General features: G+C 42.4%; 1 protein-coding gene across 2 annotated transcripts in view; it reads right to left on the bottom strand.

Moving 5' to 3' along the window:
* Window positions 1-9,472, bottom strand: part of BST1 (bone marrow stromal cell antigen 1) — a 33,027-nt gene extending 23,555 nt beyond the window's left edge. For both annotated transcript variants that reach the window (XR_744800.2, XM_003927451.3), the window contains exons 1-4: window positions 9,129-9,472; window positions 6,893-7,019; window positions 4,263-4,398; window positions 302-384 (exon numbers count right to left, since the gene is read on the bottom strand). Coding sequence is in view for 1 of the 2 variants with exons in the window: in XM_003927451.3 (XP_003927500.1) it covers window positions 302-384; window positions 4,263-4,398; window positions 6,893-7,019; window positions 9,129-9,289 (507 nt within the window). In the remaining variant the exon portion in view is untranslated. The remainder of the gene's footprint in view (window positions 1-301; window positions 385-4,262; window positions 4,399-6,892; window positions 7,020-9,128) is intronic.
* Between the last annotated feature and the right edge of the window lie 8,455 nt (window positions 9,473-17,927).

The raw sequence follows: 17,927 nt of genomic DNA, 5'->3' as shown, positions 1-17,927 counted from the left end.
AAATCATTGATTGGAAATACTAACCATAACCATAACATAATGGAAATAATAATAACTTAAAACCCACATGTATAGCCAACATTTACAGAATGTTTTCTCTGTGCCAGGCACTGCATTAAGTACTTATTTCCTCAGATTCTCACAACTTTATAGAGCAGAGAACATGAGTCATGATTTGGTAAAAGTGGAAAATGAGGTTCAGAGTTGAGTGATGACCTGGGGCACCGACTCTGAGCCCCTGTGTTCCATCCACACAGGTCCCACACATGCTCAACCACTCAGATATCATTCTCAGCACTACCTGGATGGATGCCCTTTTCCAAAAGGAATCCACAGGATTATTTTCACAGTCTTCTGATGTAGGGCAGGATTGGTAATCAAGTCCTAAGGGGAAAGTAGACAAACACATTTTATTCCAAAGATTATCTATCTCAGAGAAGAATTAACTTACAATGTATGCCAGCTCCATGAAATATACTTAGCCTCCGTTCTGTACAATGTGTACAAGTTTAACATCCACAGTTCTTCCCACTTGATCCACAAGGAGCCTGGTGAGGGATGACCTTTATCCATGATATTAAAGGCGTTTGTCATTTTGCTCATCACAATGTAAGGAAAGCAGAGAACTAAACAGCTGGCTAGTGAGTGAGCCTAGCTGACCACTGCGCGTCAGCATGTTAGCTGGGTTATTTCTCTACTGGAGCACTAGCCAAGTAATTTTTAAAAACCCACAAACAACAACAACAACAAACACCCTTTGCTTTATTGGGAGAAGTGCCTTCTCCAAAAATTCAGTTGTTAGAGTTAGACTTTATCTTAGTAGTAAATACAAGGGAAAAAAGTACTGAGAAAGTGATAATCCTTAGCCAGAAAACAGAAATTTTATATCATTGAAAAATATATAAAATGTTAAAATGTATTACGTTTAAAAATGTTTAAGGACAGACTGAAAACTCCAACAGATCAATGGGATGTGGAATGTGCTTATCATATACTCTATAAGGAAAAAAAAATTCTAATAGAGAAGTTGACCTCATATTCCTGGCAAGTGCTGCTATTAATGGAGTTATTCGTAATAGCCAAGATACGGAATCAACCTGTGTCCATCAACTAATTAATAAAAAAAAAATGGCATATATACATAATGGAATACTATTTAGCCATAAAAAATGAAATCCTGTCATTTACAACAACATGGATGAACCTGGAGGCCATTATGTCAAGCAAATAAGCCAGACACAGGAAAACAAATATTCCATGATCTCACTTCCAAGTGGAATCTTCAAAAGTTGATCTCATAGAAGTTGAGGAAGAATGTGGTTACCAGAGGCTGGGGAGGGGAGTGGATAAGGGAGATGGAAAGACGCTGGTCAACAAGTACAATGTTACAGTTACACGGGAGGAATAAGCACTGGGGCTATAATGCACGAGAGGGTGGCTACAGCTAACAATAGTGTACTGTATACTTCAAAATATCTAGTACAAAGGATTTTGAATTTCTCACCACAAAGAAATAGTAAATGTTTAAGATGATGGATATGCTAATTACTCTAATTTGATAATTACACAATGTATATATACATCAAAACATCACATTGTATCCCATAAATACATATAGCTTTTATCTATCAATGAAAAATAAAATAAAACTTAAATTTAAAAAAAAGAACCAAGGCCAAGTGCAGTGGCTCACACCTGTAATCCCAGTGCTTTGGGAGGCTCAGGCAGGAGGATTGTTTGAAGTCAGGAGTTCAAGACCAGCCTGGGCAACATGGCAAGACCACGTATCTACAAAAATAATTTTAAAAACAGCCTAGTGTGGTGTTGTGTACCTGTAGTCCAGCTACTCAAGGGGCTGAGCAAGGTGATCCCTTGAGGACAGGAGTTCAAGGCTGCAGTGAGCTATGATCATATCACTGCATTCCAGCCTGGGCGGCCGAGTGAGACCCTATCTCAAAAAATCATAATAATTGAAAAAATAAAAATAAAATAAGAAAGAACTGCTGTCAATGGTTTGGGTTTGCTATTTTCTTGACTTTTTTCTAAGTATATATTTTCACAGAAGTATTGTGTATATATGTTTTTACTTGAATAGCATCATACCAATCACAGGGTTCTGTAACTTTCTTTTTAGCTTAAAAATATACTTCTTTCCAGGTCAATAAATTGAAAACCCCATCACCATTGCTGGTGGCCCCACAGGATTCCATGACACACACATACTGTTATTTAGCTGACCTGAACTCCTGGACTTCACTTCCTTCTGAAACAAAGAGGGCATAGATAGAAACAGGCAGTGGGTGAGGTGAGGAAGGAAGAACTGGTGGTTTTCTGGAAGGCTCTCCCTTTCTGTGTATGTTTTTCATCACATTCCTCCCCTTCTTCTCCCCATCTTCAGCATAATCAAACAAAGGCTTCCTGGTCATCTCCACTGAAAGAATGGCTGTGTCCATTTGACGGAACCTGCAATGCTGCCCATCTCACTCACAGTGAAAAGCAGAGGCCTCACAACATCCGGTGCCATCTGGCCCGCCTTTATTCCTCTAGCCTCATAGCCCACACTTTCCTCTTTGCCCACTGCCCTCCTTGCTGTTCAATATGTCACACACGCTCCCACCTTAGGACCTTTGCAATTACTGTTCTCCCGTCAGAAAATGCTCTTTCTCTTCTTCAGGTCCTTGTTCATTCAAATACCAGCTTCTCAGTGAGGTTTTCCATAGGCATCTAGGTAAAAATACAACACTTTCCTCTCCCCGGCCCTCCACCCTCCAGTTTTTGTGTCCTTATTACCTGTTTTATTTTTCTCCACAGCCCTTATAATCTTAAGGCAGACTATATATTTCACTTGCCTGTTTATTGTCTTATCTGCCCTCCTACAATGTAAGCATAAGGTATTAATTTCCTCTTTTCTTCTCTACTGGGTTCCCACTGTCTAGAAGATGAGGGTCTGGCACATAGTAGACACTATAAATTTTAGTTTGATGGACAAATGAATGGAGGAGAAATAAAAAGAACTGATATTAGGTTAACTATTTGTTATTTTTCCCCCCTTTTTTGTGCCAAGTCTCACTCTGTCACTCAGGCTGCAATGCAGTGGTATGTTCTCGGCTTAGTGCAACCTCCATCTCCAGGATTCAAGGGATTCTCCTGTCTCAGCCTCCCGAGTAGCTTGGATTACAGGCATGCACCCTCACACTTGGCTAATTTTTTTGTATTTTTAGTAGAGATGTGGTTTCTTCATGTTGGCCAAGCTGGTCTCGAACTCCTGACCTCAAATGATCCACCCACCTTGGCCTCCCAAAGTGTTGGGATTACAGGAGTGAGCCACCACACCTAGCCTGACATTATGTTAACTTTTAAAGTGACTCTGATATCCAGGAAGGATCTCCAGTCTTCATGACAGGAACACTCCCTCACCTCTTTCCTTGCTAGCCTCCCTCCTCAAGCTTCCTTGATGCCCTGGTGGAGGCTGATGTCTCTCTCTGCTACTCTTCGGCACGCTATTTTTCCTGCATTATAGCCCATATCACTCAAGTTAATACCCCCTATGAGGCTATAAGCTCCCTGAAAATGGTGACTGCTTTGTCGCCAGCTCCAAGCACCACAGACGGATGAATGAGGGGAGTCCGCAGTACATTCCGGCCAGCTCTTGTGACTCTAACGTTCCCTATGACTTGGATCTCGAAATCTCTGCTGGTAGCCTGGAGTGGTATTAAAGCACACAGTCTTCAGAATCTATCAGGACAGAGCTGAGACCCAGCCTTATCACTTCCAGTCATTTAACTTCCTTAGGCTTCAGCTTCCCCTTCTGGACAAATGAGGATAGCAAGGCAGAGTTGTGCAAGGTTGAGAATATGGGCTCTGGAGTCTGACTGTCTGCTGCTTAGTAGCTATGCCCCCTGAGCAGGTTTCTTAATCTTGCTGTGCCTCAGTTTCCTCATTTATCAAAGTGGGGATTATGATAGAATCCCATGAGGCTGTTGTGGCATTAAATGAATATATATATATATATATATATATGCGTGTGTGTGTGTGTGTGTGTGTGTGCGTGTGTGTATAGCACTACATATATATTGCTTAGACGGGCACCTGCAGAAGATACGTATTCTCTAGTATTGTTATATTAACTATTCTTGACACTTATCTCAGAGGACTTGGAGAGGATCAAATGAAATGAACGCATATGAAAGCATTTAGCACAAATGGTAATGCATAGTACATAGGAGCTCTTAAGTCACCTGTGATCTGTGCAAGAAACTTACCGGAGGCATTTTTCTGTCGACACCAGCTCAAGAAATCTGCAACCCTACCATACAGAACATCACTCACGGGCATAAAACGACGGGTGTTATCCGAAAAACTGTTAACAAGGAGGTGGCTATTTTCCCAGAACAGGGACTAAGGAAAGACAAACAAAATATCAAAATACAAAACAAAGTCAAAACAGACTCCTCAGGCACAATATCCTCAAGGCAAGTCAGGCAATCCAGTTCTCATTCAACTCTGACCTGCTGCACAACAACTTAACTTTCCTTTCTGTTGTCTTCATTTATTCATTCAAAGAGTGCTAGCATCTCTCCTCCCTTTCTTCCCAGGAGATCATGCAAATGTTATTGAAATATTTTCTCACTAGTACAAAATACACATGCAAGTGATAAGATTACCTACATTAAAAATGATTGGCTGGGCACAGTGGCTCATGCCTATAATCCCAGCACTTTGCGAGGCCAAGGCAGGCAGATCACAAAGTCAAGAGATGGAGACCATCCTGTCCAACACGGCGAAACTCCGTCTGTACTAAAAATACAAAAATTAGCTTGGCATGGTGGCGCGCACCTGTAGTTCCAGCTACTTGGCCGGCTGAGGAAGAAGAATCACTTGAACCCGGGAGGTGGAGGTTGCAGTGAGCCAAGATTGAGACACTGCACTCCAGCCTAGTGACAGAGCAAGATTCCATCTCAAAAAAAAAAAAAAAAAAAAAAAAAAAAAAAAAAAAAAAAAAATCAAGGGACCTGGGCTGGAATCCTGGCTTTGTCATACATTAGATATGTAATCTTGACCAAGGTGTTCAATCTCCCTGTTTCTCAGTTTCTACTTCTGGAAAATGCAGAGCATGAGCCCTTTCTCTTCTTCCACAGCTGTGGCCAGGAGAACTTGCAGTCACAAAAAGCACTCCCTAAAGTGTCAAGTGCCTCCAAAACACATTGCTTTTATATTATTATTATTATTATTTTGAGACAGAGTCTTGCTCTGTTGTCAGGCACCAGGCTGGAGTGCAGTGGAACAATCTCAGCTAACTGCAACCTCCACCACCCTGGTTCAAGCAATTCTGTTGCCTCAGCCTCCCTAGTAGCCGGGACTACAGGCGCGTGCCACCATGCCCAGCTAATTTTTGTATTTTAGTAGAGACAGGGTTTCACCATGTTGGCCAGGATGGTCTTGATATCCTGACCTTGTGATCCACTCTCCTTGGTCTCCCAAAGTGCTGTGATTACAGGCGTGAGCCACCGCGCCCAGCTGCTTTTATATTATACTTTATAGTTTCTACTACAGTTTTTTCACACAACAATAACACAAATCCCCCTGTCACTGTTTAATCTGACCCTCCGTAGTTCCATCAGTTTATATTTAGACTAGAAAGTCCCCAAGGGTGAGGGCGGTTTTTCACTATTACATTCTTAATCCATAGCACCAATGACTGGCAAACAAATAGCCCAGAAAGTATACTGAGTTCATCAACAAGCACCAAATCTATGGAAGAGAAGGAAAAAAAGTTGGCTTCCCCCTTTTAGTCACAGGAAGGCAGTGAGGTTCAAAACCAGCATATATTTAAAACTCATGTTTTCACTCTATCTTTGAACCTCACAGTTCCATTTACTTGCTTTTACAAATAATACACAATAGAAAAAAATCAGGTTAGGAATGTTTATGTCAGAGAAACAAAAATGGTGTCTAGCTTTCTTTAAACTTGAGGTATTGTTTTAAGCAAGGGTTCTATGGAAATGTTGTCATTTATTTTCATTTTATTAGACCTTAGGGTGTAGACAGAATATAGATATGTGGTTTTCTTAAATAAACTGGTACTGAATGAATATCATCTTAAGACCCATTAAATGGAGAGACTGGTCTCCTGGGAGGATACTGAGATTGAGGGTTTTCCGAATTTCTCAAGGGTCAGGCCATTGGGCCAGTTAAGATGAAGGTTATTTAGAACTGGACAGATGTGGAGGCCCAGTGTGACAGGTATGGCCATGTCCTGATGTCCTTGTGGTGATTCTCACACTGACTTGTTGATTTAGGAAATTTTCTTCTGCCCACAACCGGCAGGAGATCTAGAATCACTGTTGGAAACTCACATGGTCTGGATTTGTGTTTCTTGTCAAAGTGTATTTTCTATGTTGGAGGTGGGGCCAGGTGTGATTGGATTACGGGGGCAGATTTCCCCCTTTGGTGCTGTTTTCATGATGGAGTTCTCAGAAGATCCTATTATTTACAAATGTATGGCACCTCCCTTTGCCCTTGGTCCTGCTCGTGCCAAATAAGACACCTGCTCCTACTTTGCCTTACACAGGAATAAAAGCTCCCAGAGTCCTCCCAGAAGCCAATGTTGCCATGCTTCCTGTACAGCCTGTGGAACTGTGAACCAATTAAACCTCTTTTCTTTATAAATTACCCAGTCTCAGGCATTTCTTTATAGCAATGTGAGAATGAACTGACACAGAAACAAAGTCAGCTTCCCACAGAGAGCTCAGCACACACACTGTGTGTGTTGCCTGATGTTTCTGTGACATTGCAGGATGCAGGGGACAGCTAATCTCACACCTGGCCTGTGCACCATCCATTTCTGTAGAGACAGAGAGCAAACTTTTACCCAAGATGGTTGTAGCATTACCTTATCTCTGGGAATAGAGTGCCTGGAGAGGTTAATAAAAAGGTCATAGTCCGAGGGAAGCACGGAACAGGGATCCTTGGCCAGCACCACTTTAAAGGCTTCCCAGATGGCTGTGCAGTTCTTGTTCCTGTGCAAAAGTACAAGTTGGGAAGAAAACACACACATGAACATCACGATGTAATGTGAAGTATTTTCACTTCTCTAAGAGCTTTACAAGATATTTTGTCATATAGTGACTCTGCAGAAGCAGGCTTACAAAAAAGACAACAAATTGTCACGGCTCAGGTGACAGATTCAGAAATCTGACACTGGAGTTGTCTCTCAGAAGGCACTGCACAGATTTCTCAAAGCTAAGGAACACAGCCTTGCCCCAGGCTCACAGGGACAAGCAGAAATGATACCAAGCAGGATGTGACAATTTCAGTCAACTATACACAGGTGCCTCTTCATTTAGGCCTAACAGTGGGGCCGGTCCCATTGTCCAGGTCCACTGTGGAAATCAGGGACCAGGTGAGGCCATGCAGGCCAGCCAGCAGGAGGTGTGATGTCAGGAGGGAGTCCCAATGCTGCAAAAGGCTTCCACCCCTGGTAAGGCAGGTGCACCCTCCAGTGCCAGCCCCTCTTGAGGTCCATGCTAGTTTTCAAAAAATATTTCCCACGGCATCTTTTTGTTTCTCATACTGGCTGGTGTGTAACACAGGTGCTTCTTATATTATTCTCTGCTGTTTTTTATTTGTCTGAAATGTATGACAATAAAAACAATCAGCACAAGAAAGAGACATCACAAACATAAGAAAAGGGGGGTCCACAGAAGGAACAAAAATCAGTAAGAAATGCAGCGCTAGCAAGAAAGACCCAAACTTCAGAAATCCTCTCGATTTAGGGGATCTGAAATTTGAATTCCAGAAGGATTGGACTCAATGAATTCCAACCTGAGACCACATTCTGGTTTCTGAGGGTTCAGACTAAATGTACTGGCTGTCAGTGGGCTGTTACCCAGTTCACCTATACTCAGCCCTCACTTCTAGAGGGATACCTCTCCACTCACCACACTCGCACGCACTCTCTCTCACACACACACACACACACACATCCCTCACCTCTAGACCACACACACACACACAAACACACACACCTCACCTCTAGAACACACACACATCCCTCACCTCTAGAACACATACACACACACACACACACCCATCACCTCTAGAACACACACACACCCCGCCACCTCTAGAACAAACACATACATCTCACCTCTAGAACACACATATGCACACACGCCTCACCTCTAGAACAAACACACACACATCTCACCTCTGGAACACACACCCCTCACGTCTAGAACACCTACATATACTAACATGGTTAGGCTTTGTGTCCTCAACCAAATCTCATCCAGAATCATAATCTCCATAATCTCCACATGTCTAGGGAGAGACCAGGTGGGAGGTAATTGAATCGTAACGGTGGTTTCCCCTATGCTTTTCTGATGATAGTGAGTGAGTCTCACAAGATCAGATAGTTTTTCAAGCATCTGGCATTTGTCCCTACTTGCACTCACTCTGTCCTGCCGTCCTGTGAAGAAGGTGCCTGCTTTTCTTTTGCCTTGACTTTTGCCGTGACTGTAAGTTTGCTAAGGCCACCCCACCAATGTGGAACTGAGTCAATTAAATCTCTTTCCTGTATAAATTACTCAGTCTCTGGTATTCCTTTATAGCAGTGTGAGAACAGACTAATACACACACACACACACACACACACACACACACACACACACATCTCACCTCTAGAACACACACACACACCCCTCACCTCTAGAACACACACACGTCTCACCTCTAGAACACACACACGTCTCACCTCTAGAACACACACACATCTCACCTCTAGAACACACATACACACCCCTCACCTCTAGAACACCCCCCAGAACACACACACACACCCCTTACCTCTAGAACACACACACACACACACACGTCTCACCTCTAGAACACACACACACTGCTCACCTCTAGCACAGAGCACCCCCTCACCCGCAGACACACTTCACAGCCCCCTCCACACTCACCCCTATCCTTTAGGACCATCGCTGTCTCCACACTCACCTCTCCCCTCAAGGCCTCTCTCTTGGTCCCTTCACCCCGACCTTTAGCGCCAGTTTTCCCCTCCCACGCTCTCTACACCGTTGCCTCTTTCCCCCTCCCGCTTCCCGCTCTGCCCGCGGCCTCACCGCTGCTCCGGACTCAGCAGTGCGCGGTACTCGGCGCAGCGGCCCAGGAAGACGTCCTGCAGCTGCCGGCTGGTGCCCTCCCCGCTCCACAGCGCGCGCGCCCCGCCCGCCGCCAGCAGCAGCAGCAGCAGCCGGGACGCCGCGCACCCCCAGGCCGCCATCGGTGAACTTTGGTCCCTCCAGCCCTGTGCTTTCTACATTCTCCTCCTCTCCTTCTACTTCGACTGCTCCGCACACTGATGCTGGGCGGGACTCTAGCTCTGACAATTCACTGTTTTCTGTTTCCCCATCCAGTCTGTTTCAAGCCTGAGCTTGGGGCGGAGCGCGGTGGCTCAAGCCAGCAGTCCCAGCACTTTGGGAGGCCGAGTAGGGCGGATCGCTTGAGTGTTGTCTGTTACGCAGACAAACCTGAGTAACATGGGTAACAAACTTCTTCTCTACACACACACAAAACATAATAATAATAATAATAGCCAGTTCTGGTAGTGCGCATCTGTAGTCCCAGCTACTTGCGAGGCTGAGATGGGAGAAGGGGATCAGTGACTACAGTGAGAGGTGATCGCAGCACTGCACTCCAGCCCAGGGAGACAGAGCAAGACTCTGTCTAAAACCAAAACCAAAACCAAAACAAAACAAAACAAAAAAACTGAGCTTGGACCATAACCTGGGACAGGACCGGTGCATTGCAGCCCAGGCTAATCTTAACTGGTGTCCCAGGGAGGGAGTCCCAAAGAAGCCACGAGGTTGGAGGAAAGGTAAGTCATCAGAGAAGAAAAGTCTTTCTTCTTCCAAAGGATGACAACTTTGACAGATGCCCTCTTTCACACCAGCCAAGAAGTGATTTTTGTTTGTTTTCAGGAAATAATAACCACAACAATATGCCAAGCACTTTGCAAGCATAATATTCATTACTTTCCACAGCATCCTTCCTAGCTAGGGTTATAATTATTCTCTCTTTACTAATGGATAAACTCAGGGACGTTAAGTATGTTTGGCCCTCTATATTTGTGAATTCATCATCCAGATTCAACTAACCATGGATGAGAAACATTTGGGGAAAAAAGAATGCTTGCATCTGTACTGAACATAAACGGACTTTATTTTCCTTGTTATCATTCCCTAAATAATACAACTACTTACATAACAGGTACTAGATATTATAAGGAATCTAAAGATGATTTGAATTATAGGAGAGGATGTGCAAATACTGTACTACACCATTTAATATAAAGGCCTTGAGCATCTGTGGATTTTGGTATCCAGGGTTGTCCCAGAACCAATTCTCCATGGATACCTACTGCCAACTAACTTGTCAGAGGTCACAATCTCCCTTCCTGCTAGATGCAAAATCCCGGAGACAGTTTAAGAGAGCTGGTATTAACAGAATTCCACGTGGAGGCCCAAGTCCTCAATTCTTACAGTAATGACAGCAATGAACTCTGAGTGCCTGGCAGACACTTGATAAACACGAGGCAGGACAGCACAGCTGTAGGTGTTCTATCCTGTTTTATTTGAATCTCTTGTTTTCTATAACCAAAATCCACATTCAGTCCCTCCTTAAGTTAAATCCACTTTCCAGAGGTAAGCATTTTTAATTATTTCAACAGCTTTGTTCCTGGTGTTTACTTCCATATTTCTAAATAACATGTGTGAACCCTGAAAATTTGAGACAGATCTCAGTTAATTTAGAAAGTTTACTTTACCAAGGTTGAGGAGGGCCTCTGTGACACAGCCTCAGGATATCCTGATGACATGTGCCCAAGGTGGTTGGGGGACAACTTGGCTTTATACATTTTTTTTTTTAGATGGAGTTTCGCTCTTGTTGCCCAGGCTGGAGTGCAATGGCGCGGCCGCAACCTCCACCTCCCTGGTTCAAGCAATCCTCAGCCTCCAGAGTAGCTGGGATTATAGGCATGAGCCACCACACCTGGCTAATTTTTTGTATCTTTAGTAGAGATGGGGTTTCTCCACGTTGGTCAGGCTGGTCTCCAACTCCTGACCTCAGGTGATCTGCCCGTCTCGGCCTCCTAAAGTGTTGGGATTACAGGCATGAGCCACCATGCCCAGCGGCTTTATACATTTTAGGGAGACATGAAACATCAATCAATATATGTGAGAAGTACATTGGTTCCGTCCAGAAAGGCAGGGACAACTTGAAGCAGGGAGGGGGCTTCCAGGTCACAGGTAGGTGAGAGACAAATGGTTGCCTTCTTTTGAGTTTTTGATAAGCCTTTCCAAAGGCCATCAGAATATGCATCTACCTCAGTGAGCAGAGGAATGACTTTGAATAGAATTGGAGGCAGGTTTGCTCTGAGCAGTTCCCAGCCTGACTTTTCCATTTAGTTTAGTAATTTTGGGGCCCCAAGATTTTCCTTTCACACATGCCTGGTATTGTTTGTCCCCACCAAATCTCATGTTAAATTGTAATCCCCAGTGTTGGAGGTGGGCCTGGTGGGAGGTGATTTGATCATGGGGGTGGGTTTCTCATGAATGGTCTAGCACCATCTCCTTGGTGCTGTTCTCATGATAGTGAGTGGAGATCTGATTGTTTAAAAATGTGTAGCACTTCTTCCCTCTCTCTCTTGCTCCCTGCTGCCACCACATAAGACACCTCGCTTCCTCTTTGCCTTCTATCACATTTGGAAACTTCCTGAAGCCTCCCCAGATGCAGAAGCCACTATGCTTCCTTTACAGCCTGAAGAACTGTGAGCCAATTAAACCTTTACACCGTATGTTCTCACTCAGAGGTGGATGTTGAACAATGAGAACACATGGATGCAGGGAGGGGAGCATCACACACTGGGGTCTGTCGGGGGCGGAATAGGAGAGGGACAGTGCGGGGTGGGGAGTTGGGGAGAGATAGTATGGGGAGAAATGCCAGATACAGGTGATGGGGAGGAAGGCAGCAAATCACACTGCCATGTGTCTACCTATGCAACAATCTTGCATGTTATTCACATGTACCCCCAAACCTAAAATGCAATAAAAATATGACCAGTTTCAGGTATCTCTTTATAGCAATGCAAGAACAGACTAATACAATGCCTATATGCTATTTGTTGATGTTTCTGTTTCTTTTTTTTTCTTGACAGAGACTCACTCTCTGTCACTCAGGCTACAGTGCAGTGGTGCGATCTTGGCTCACTGCAATCTCTGCCTCCCATGGTGAAGCGATTCTCCTGCCTCAGCCTCGTGAGTACCTGGGATTACAGGTGTACGCCACCAAGCCTGGCTAAATTTTCGTATGTTTAGTAGAGACGGGGTTTCATCATGCTAGTCAGGCTGCTCTTGAACTCCTGACCTTGTGATCCACCCACCTCAGCCTCCCAAAGTGCTGGGATTACAGGCATGAGCCACCACGCCTGGCCCGTTTCTGTTTTGGATATTATTCTTTAATTTCCTAGTATGAAAAAAGAGATTTTAGCTTTAATCCTGTCTCACCTCCACAATGCATCCTTCTGTACCCTTCATTCTCCTAATATGGCTATATCACAACTCTAAATCTGTTATCAGCATTTACAGTATTATGATCTTGCCAGAATTATTCATGGCTGAGCTTATGACATTCTATGATTACATTTTATTTGTTGTAAACCACTTGTTTACCTTGGAGGTAATCATTGTCTATGCACCTCAATCCCTGCCCTGGCCACACACACATTTATTTGTGTATTTGCTTGATATTCTATGAACACCTAAGATTATGGTCAAACTCTCTGATAGACATGTAAATCTCTTGAAACATTCAAAAACATCAGAGATATTTATCTCAGGGGGTGTGTATGATTTTTTTTTATTTTTCTTTATTATTATTTTTTTAGGCGGAATCTCAGTCGCTCAGGCTGGAATGCAATGGCATAATCTCGGCTCACTGCAATCTCTACCTCCCATGTTCAAGTGATTCTCTTGCCTCAGCCTGCTGAGTAACTGGGATTATAGGTACATGCCACCACACCTGGCTAATTTTTTTATTTTTAGTGGAGGTAGGGTTTCCAGGCCATCTGAAACTCTTGTCCTCGAGTGATCTGCAAGCCTCGGCCTCCCAAAGAGCTGGGATTATGGGCATGAGCCACTGTGCCCCACTTTTTTTTTTTTTTGTGGGCAGGGGAGGGTGGGTTGTTGAAAACATCCTTCCTGGAGCTGTCCAGTTTTCTGTCTGAATCTGAGCTTCTTGCTCTCTCTACTTGCTGCACAGCAGCCATCCTGGTAACTTCCTTTCATCTCTCCTGTGCTGAATGTCCTGTTTCCTAGTGATATGGTTTGGCTGTGTCCCCACCCAAATCTCAACTTGCATTGTAGCTCCTAGAATTCCCATGTGTTGTGGTAGAAAGCCAGAGGGTGGTAATTGAATCATGGGGCAAGTCTTGCTCATGCTATTCTTGTGATAGTGAATAAGTCTCCTGAGATCCAATGGGTTTAGCACAGGTTTCCACTTTTGCTTCTTCCTCATTTTTCTCTTGCCACTGCCATGTAAGAAGTGCCTATCACTTCACACCATGATTCTGAGGCCTCCCAGGCATGTGGAACTGTTAAGTCCAATTAACCCTCTTTTTGTTTGCAGTTTCAGGTACATCTTTGAGTAGCATGAAAATGAACTGATACACCTAGATCTCATGTCCTCCTCTTTGTTGTTTTATGGAGTACATCTTCCAATAGCTTCTTGAAAAGATACATAGGGGATTAAACTTTCTGAGATTTTTGCATAAGAATTCAAAATGTCATTAATCTACCCTCACACTTGGAGAATTTGGTTGGGTTTCTGAGATTTTTGCATAAGAATTCAAAATTTCATTATTCCAAACTCACATTTGATTGAGAATTTAGTTGGGCAGATTTTTGTGTTAGAAAGCATTTTCCTTCAAAATTTTGAAGATTGTGCTCCATTATTTTCTGTGTTGCTGTTGAGAATTTTCTGTGTTGCTGTTGAGAAATCTGAAGCCATTTTCATATTTGTTTATTTGACCTTTTTGTTGTTGTTGTTGTTGTTTATTCTTTGGCCTATTTTTTTCTAACTGGAAGTTTTCAGAATTTTCTTTTATTCTCAAGAGTATGAAATTTCAGAGATGAACCTGGGGAAAGGTAGTTGTTTTTCATTGTAGTGGGCAATCCATGAGCCCTTTTAACCTGCAAACTCATGTCTTTAAATACTGAGATTTTTTTTCTGTGAAGGCAGACCCATACAGATTCACTGTCAGTAACTCAGATTCCTTCTATTGCTAACACATTTCATGCTGTGAGACTCAGATATTTGCCACCCTTAACACATGCACAAATCTCATAAGGTTTTAAGGAGGTTTACAAATTTGTGTTGGGCTGCATTCAGAGCCGTCCTGGGCAGCATGTGGCCCGTGGGCTGTGGGTTGGAGAAGCTTGATCTAAAACATAGAAAGAACACTGACAACTCAAAAGTAAGAAAAACCACATCTTAAAATTGCCAAAATAGTTGAACCTATACTTCACCAAAGAAGATATTTCATTCCTAGGTATTTACCAAAAGAAAAATGAAAACACATCTATGCCTATGTTTGTAGAAGCTTAATTCATAACTCAAAACAGTAAACAATGCAAATGACCAATGAGATTAGTAACTTGCAATATCATCATATAATAGAGTATTATTAGCAATACAAAAAAATGACAAAAATTTTAAAAATATGCTGAATGAAAGAAGCTAGATGTAAAGGAACACAAACTTTATTACTCTACTTATATAAACTTAAAGAAGAAATAGTATGCTGATATATACAGTTGTGGTAAAAGAGATTTCAGATGGAGCTAATTGCCTGAGCAAAGGCAGAAAAGGAAAAAACCATGGAGCTTCTGGAAACAGTCGAAAGTTTGGTTTGATTGGTAAACAGGATGCAGACGGAAAGTTAGGTCATATCTTAAAGCCATTGAGCACAATGCTAAGGCATTTGCACTTTGTTCTCTTGATCATTATGAGTTATCAATAATTTCTGAGCTTCCTTATTGAAAACTGTGTTTCTTTTGTTGGCCAGAAATCTTGATTGCCAGAGAATAAAGAGATTATGCATTTAAAGGCCTTAGAATAGTATGTTTCACAGTGTACTTTCAATCATTGTTCTGAATGCTTATCTCATATGTTATGTTTATTGTCTGCCGTGGAAGGCTGAAAAATAGCCCAGCAAAGAAAGTTTAATTCATGTCCTAAACTCTGGAGCCTATAAATACATTACTTTACATAGTAAGAAGGACTCTGCAGATGTGACTAAATTAAGGATCTTGAGATGGGGAGATTATACTGAATTATCTGGATGAGTCCAATGTAATCCTAAAAGTTATTATAGGAGGAAGTCAGGTAAATCAGAGACACAGAGAAAATTATGTGATAGCAAAAACGCAGAGATACTTGGAGATACTATGCTGCTGACGCTGAAAATGCAGGAAGGAACCATGAGACAGGGGATGCAGGCAGACTTCAGAAGCTTGGAAGGGTAAGGAAACGTTCTTCCCTGAATAATCCAGATGGAATGAATCCTGCTGACACCTTGACTTTCACCCCATTAAGGCTTACACTGGACTCCAAAAAAGAATAAATTTATGTTGCTTTAAGCCATTATGTGGCATTCGCTAAGCAGCAATAGGAAACACACACAGCTTTGGGTATCTGAAACCATCACTCTTTCTGCCTCCTTTTCCCTTCATTTCCAAGACTGAACTTGGGAATCACCAGGAGCAGGACTATTATTCTTGTCTAATCTTGACCAGAGTCCATAAGGGAAAAAGCAAGATTGGAGAATAGGTGAGTTCAGTCATCAAGAGAAAGATTTTTCTGGCCTCAAATTATGACAATTCTGCTGTAACGAACACTAAAATTATGGAAGTAATTTGGATTTGGATAACCTGTAGAGAGACTGGAATAATTTTCAGGAATATGACAGAAGAGGCCTAACATCCTCGAATATGCTATTAGTGGAAATATGGGTGTTATGAGGGCTTGGAAGTAAGTGAGAGTATGGTAGAGAAAACTTACATTAGAGAAAATCTTTATACACCATAAACTGTAGAAATACAGATGTTAAAAGTGCTGCTGGTGAGGGCTCATAAAGAAATGAGAAACTTATTTTTTGAAACTAAAGGAAAGAGGGTTCTTTTTATACAGTGGTAGAAAGCTTAGATGGATTGTGTCCTAAAATTGTAAGAAAACAGAACTTTTAAGCAATGTATTTGTACAAAGTTTCCAAGCAGTGATGAAAATCTGACTTGGTTTATCACTGCTTTTAGAAAAATGAGATAGGAAAGGGATAAACTGAGAAAACTGTTAGAAAATACAAGGATTTGATGATTTGAGAAATTCTCAGCCTATTGAGATTGCAAAAGATGCCAAAGCTAAGAAATCCACTGTAAGGAAAGCATGCTCTGGTGAGAAAGCCAACAATGTGGCTGTACATCCTTCTATAAAGTTTTTGAATTTTAAATTGTGGTAAAATATATAGTATGAAATTTATTATCTTAACTATTTCTAAGTGTGGGTAGTCTTTTGCTACTGCTTAGGAAGTACTAAAGATTACAGTATTCAGTTACACATAGGGCTCTTTGAAGAGGCATGTGACTCACAAACCCCCTCAACCAATCTCAGCAGAAGTCCCAAGTAGAGACAGAATTATTCAGGAACCATCTGTTGAGGAACCTCTCTTTCAGTGGAGTGAATCCCTATAACCCACAATGTTTTGTTTTACCAACAGAAACACTGTCAAATTGGACTAAAAGAGACAGAGAAGACAAAATGAAAGAAGGCAATCGAGCTCCCTAAATTCTACCAGCAAGAAACAGACTGACAAAACTACTCAGTGACAGACATCAAAAAGGATGGCTCTGAGGGTAGAGCCCCAGGTACAGAGGACAGGTGCCAGAGCCACAGCTATTCCCAGGCTTTATAACCTGATGGAATTTGCACATGAGACTTTGAAAGGGATTGGGTGGTGTCTCCTTTCTGAATGAGAACATCTATGATTGCTACCCTAGTTCTGTCCCACTACTGTTTTAGAGCACAGATCTTGTTTCCTAGTTTCATAGGTCTTTAGATATAAAATTTAGCTTCAGAATCGATTACGCTCAGAGCTGCACCCATATCTAATTTAGATATGAGATTTTGAACTTTTTAGTTGATGAAGCTTAGATAAGACTTGGACTTGAGCTAATGCTGTAATGGGGTGAGATCTATGGGGACTTTAGGATAGATGAACGTATTTTTCAAGTGGAATGGATGAGTCTTTGGGGACAAGAGGGTGGACTATAGTAGGCTTAATGGCCTCCCCAAAGATGTCTACATCCTACTCCCTGAAGCCCATACATGTTACCTTACATAGTAAAAGAGATTTTACAGGACATACTCACAGAAAGACACAAACATCTGGATCAGAGAAACAATTTCTTATTCATAGCAAAAACAGCAGCCAGAGTAGTATTGTGTGTGTTCCCATGCTCCAATTCCTGTAACGTAATACAGTAAGGGCCAGGTGTTACCTCTGAATGCAGTGAACTGCACTACAGAAGAGGAGCCCCACATTTTAATAGTTTCTGCGTTTTTATGGAACTGCTGACGTGTCTCTGCATCTTCTCCAGATATTACTCATTATTTCTGCAATGCAGGCAAATTCCCTTCCTAGTGTGAGAAAAGAGAAGGCTTAACTTTACTTCCCCGGGATGTCTCTAGGGGAGGTGCTATCTCTAGCTTCACTATCCAGGAATGTTTCCTTTATACATCCTTAATTTAAAAGTGAACACGGTCAAACGAGGGATTCAGACTGTGCAGAAATATGAGCTACTCACAGAAAA

This window comes from Saimiri boliviensis, chromosome 3 (assembly GCF_048565385.1).
Source record: "Saimiri boliviensis isolate mSaiBol1 chromosome 3, mSaiBol1.pri, whole genome shotgun sequence".
NCBI lineage: Eukaryota > Metazoa > Chordata > Mammalia > Primates > Cebidae > Saimiri > Saimiri boliviensis.
Note: the sequence above shows the minus strand (reverse complement) of the source record. Positions and strands in the feature narration are given on the sequence as shown.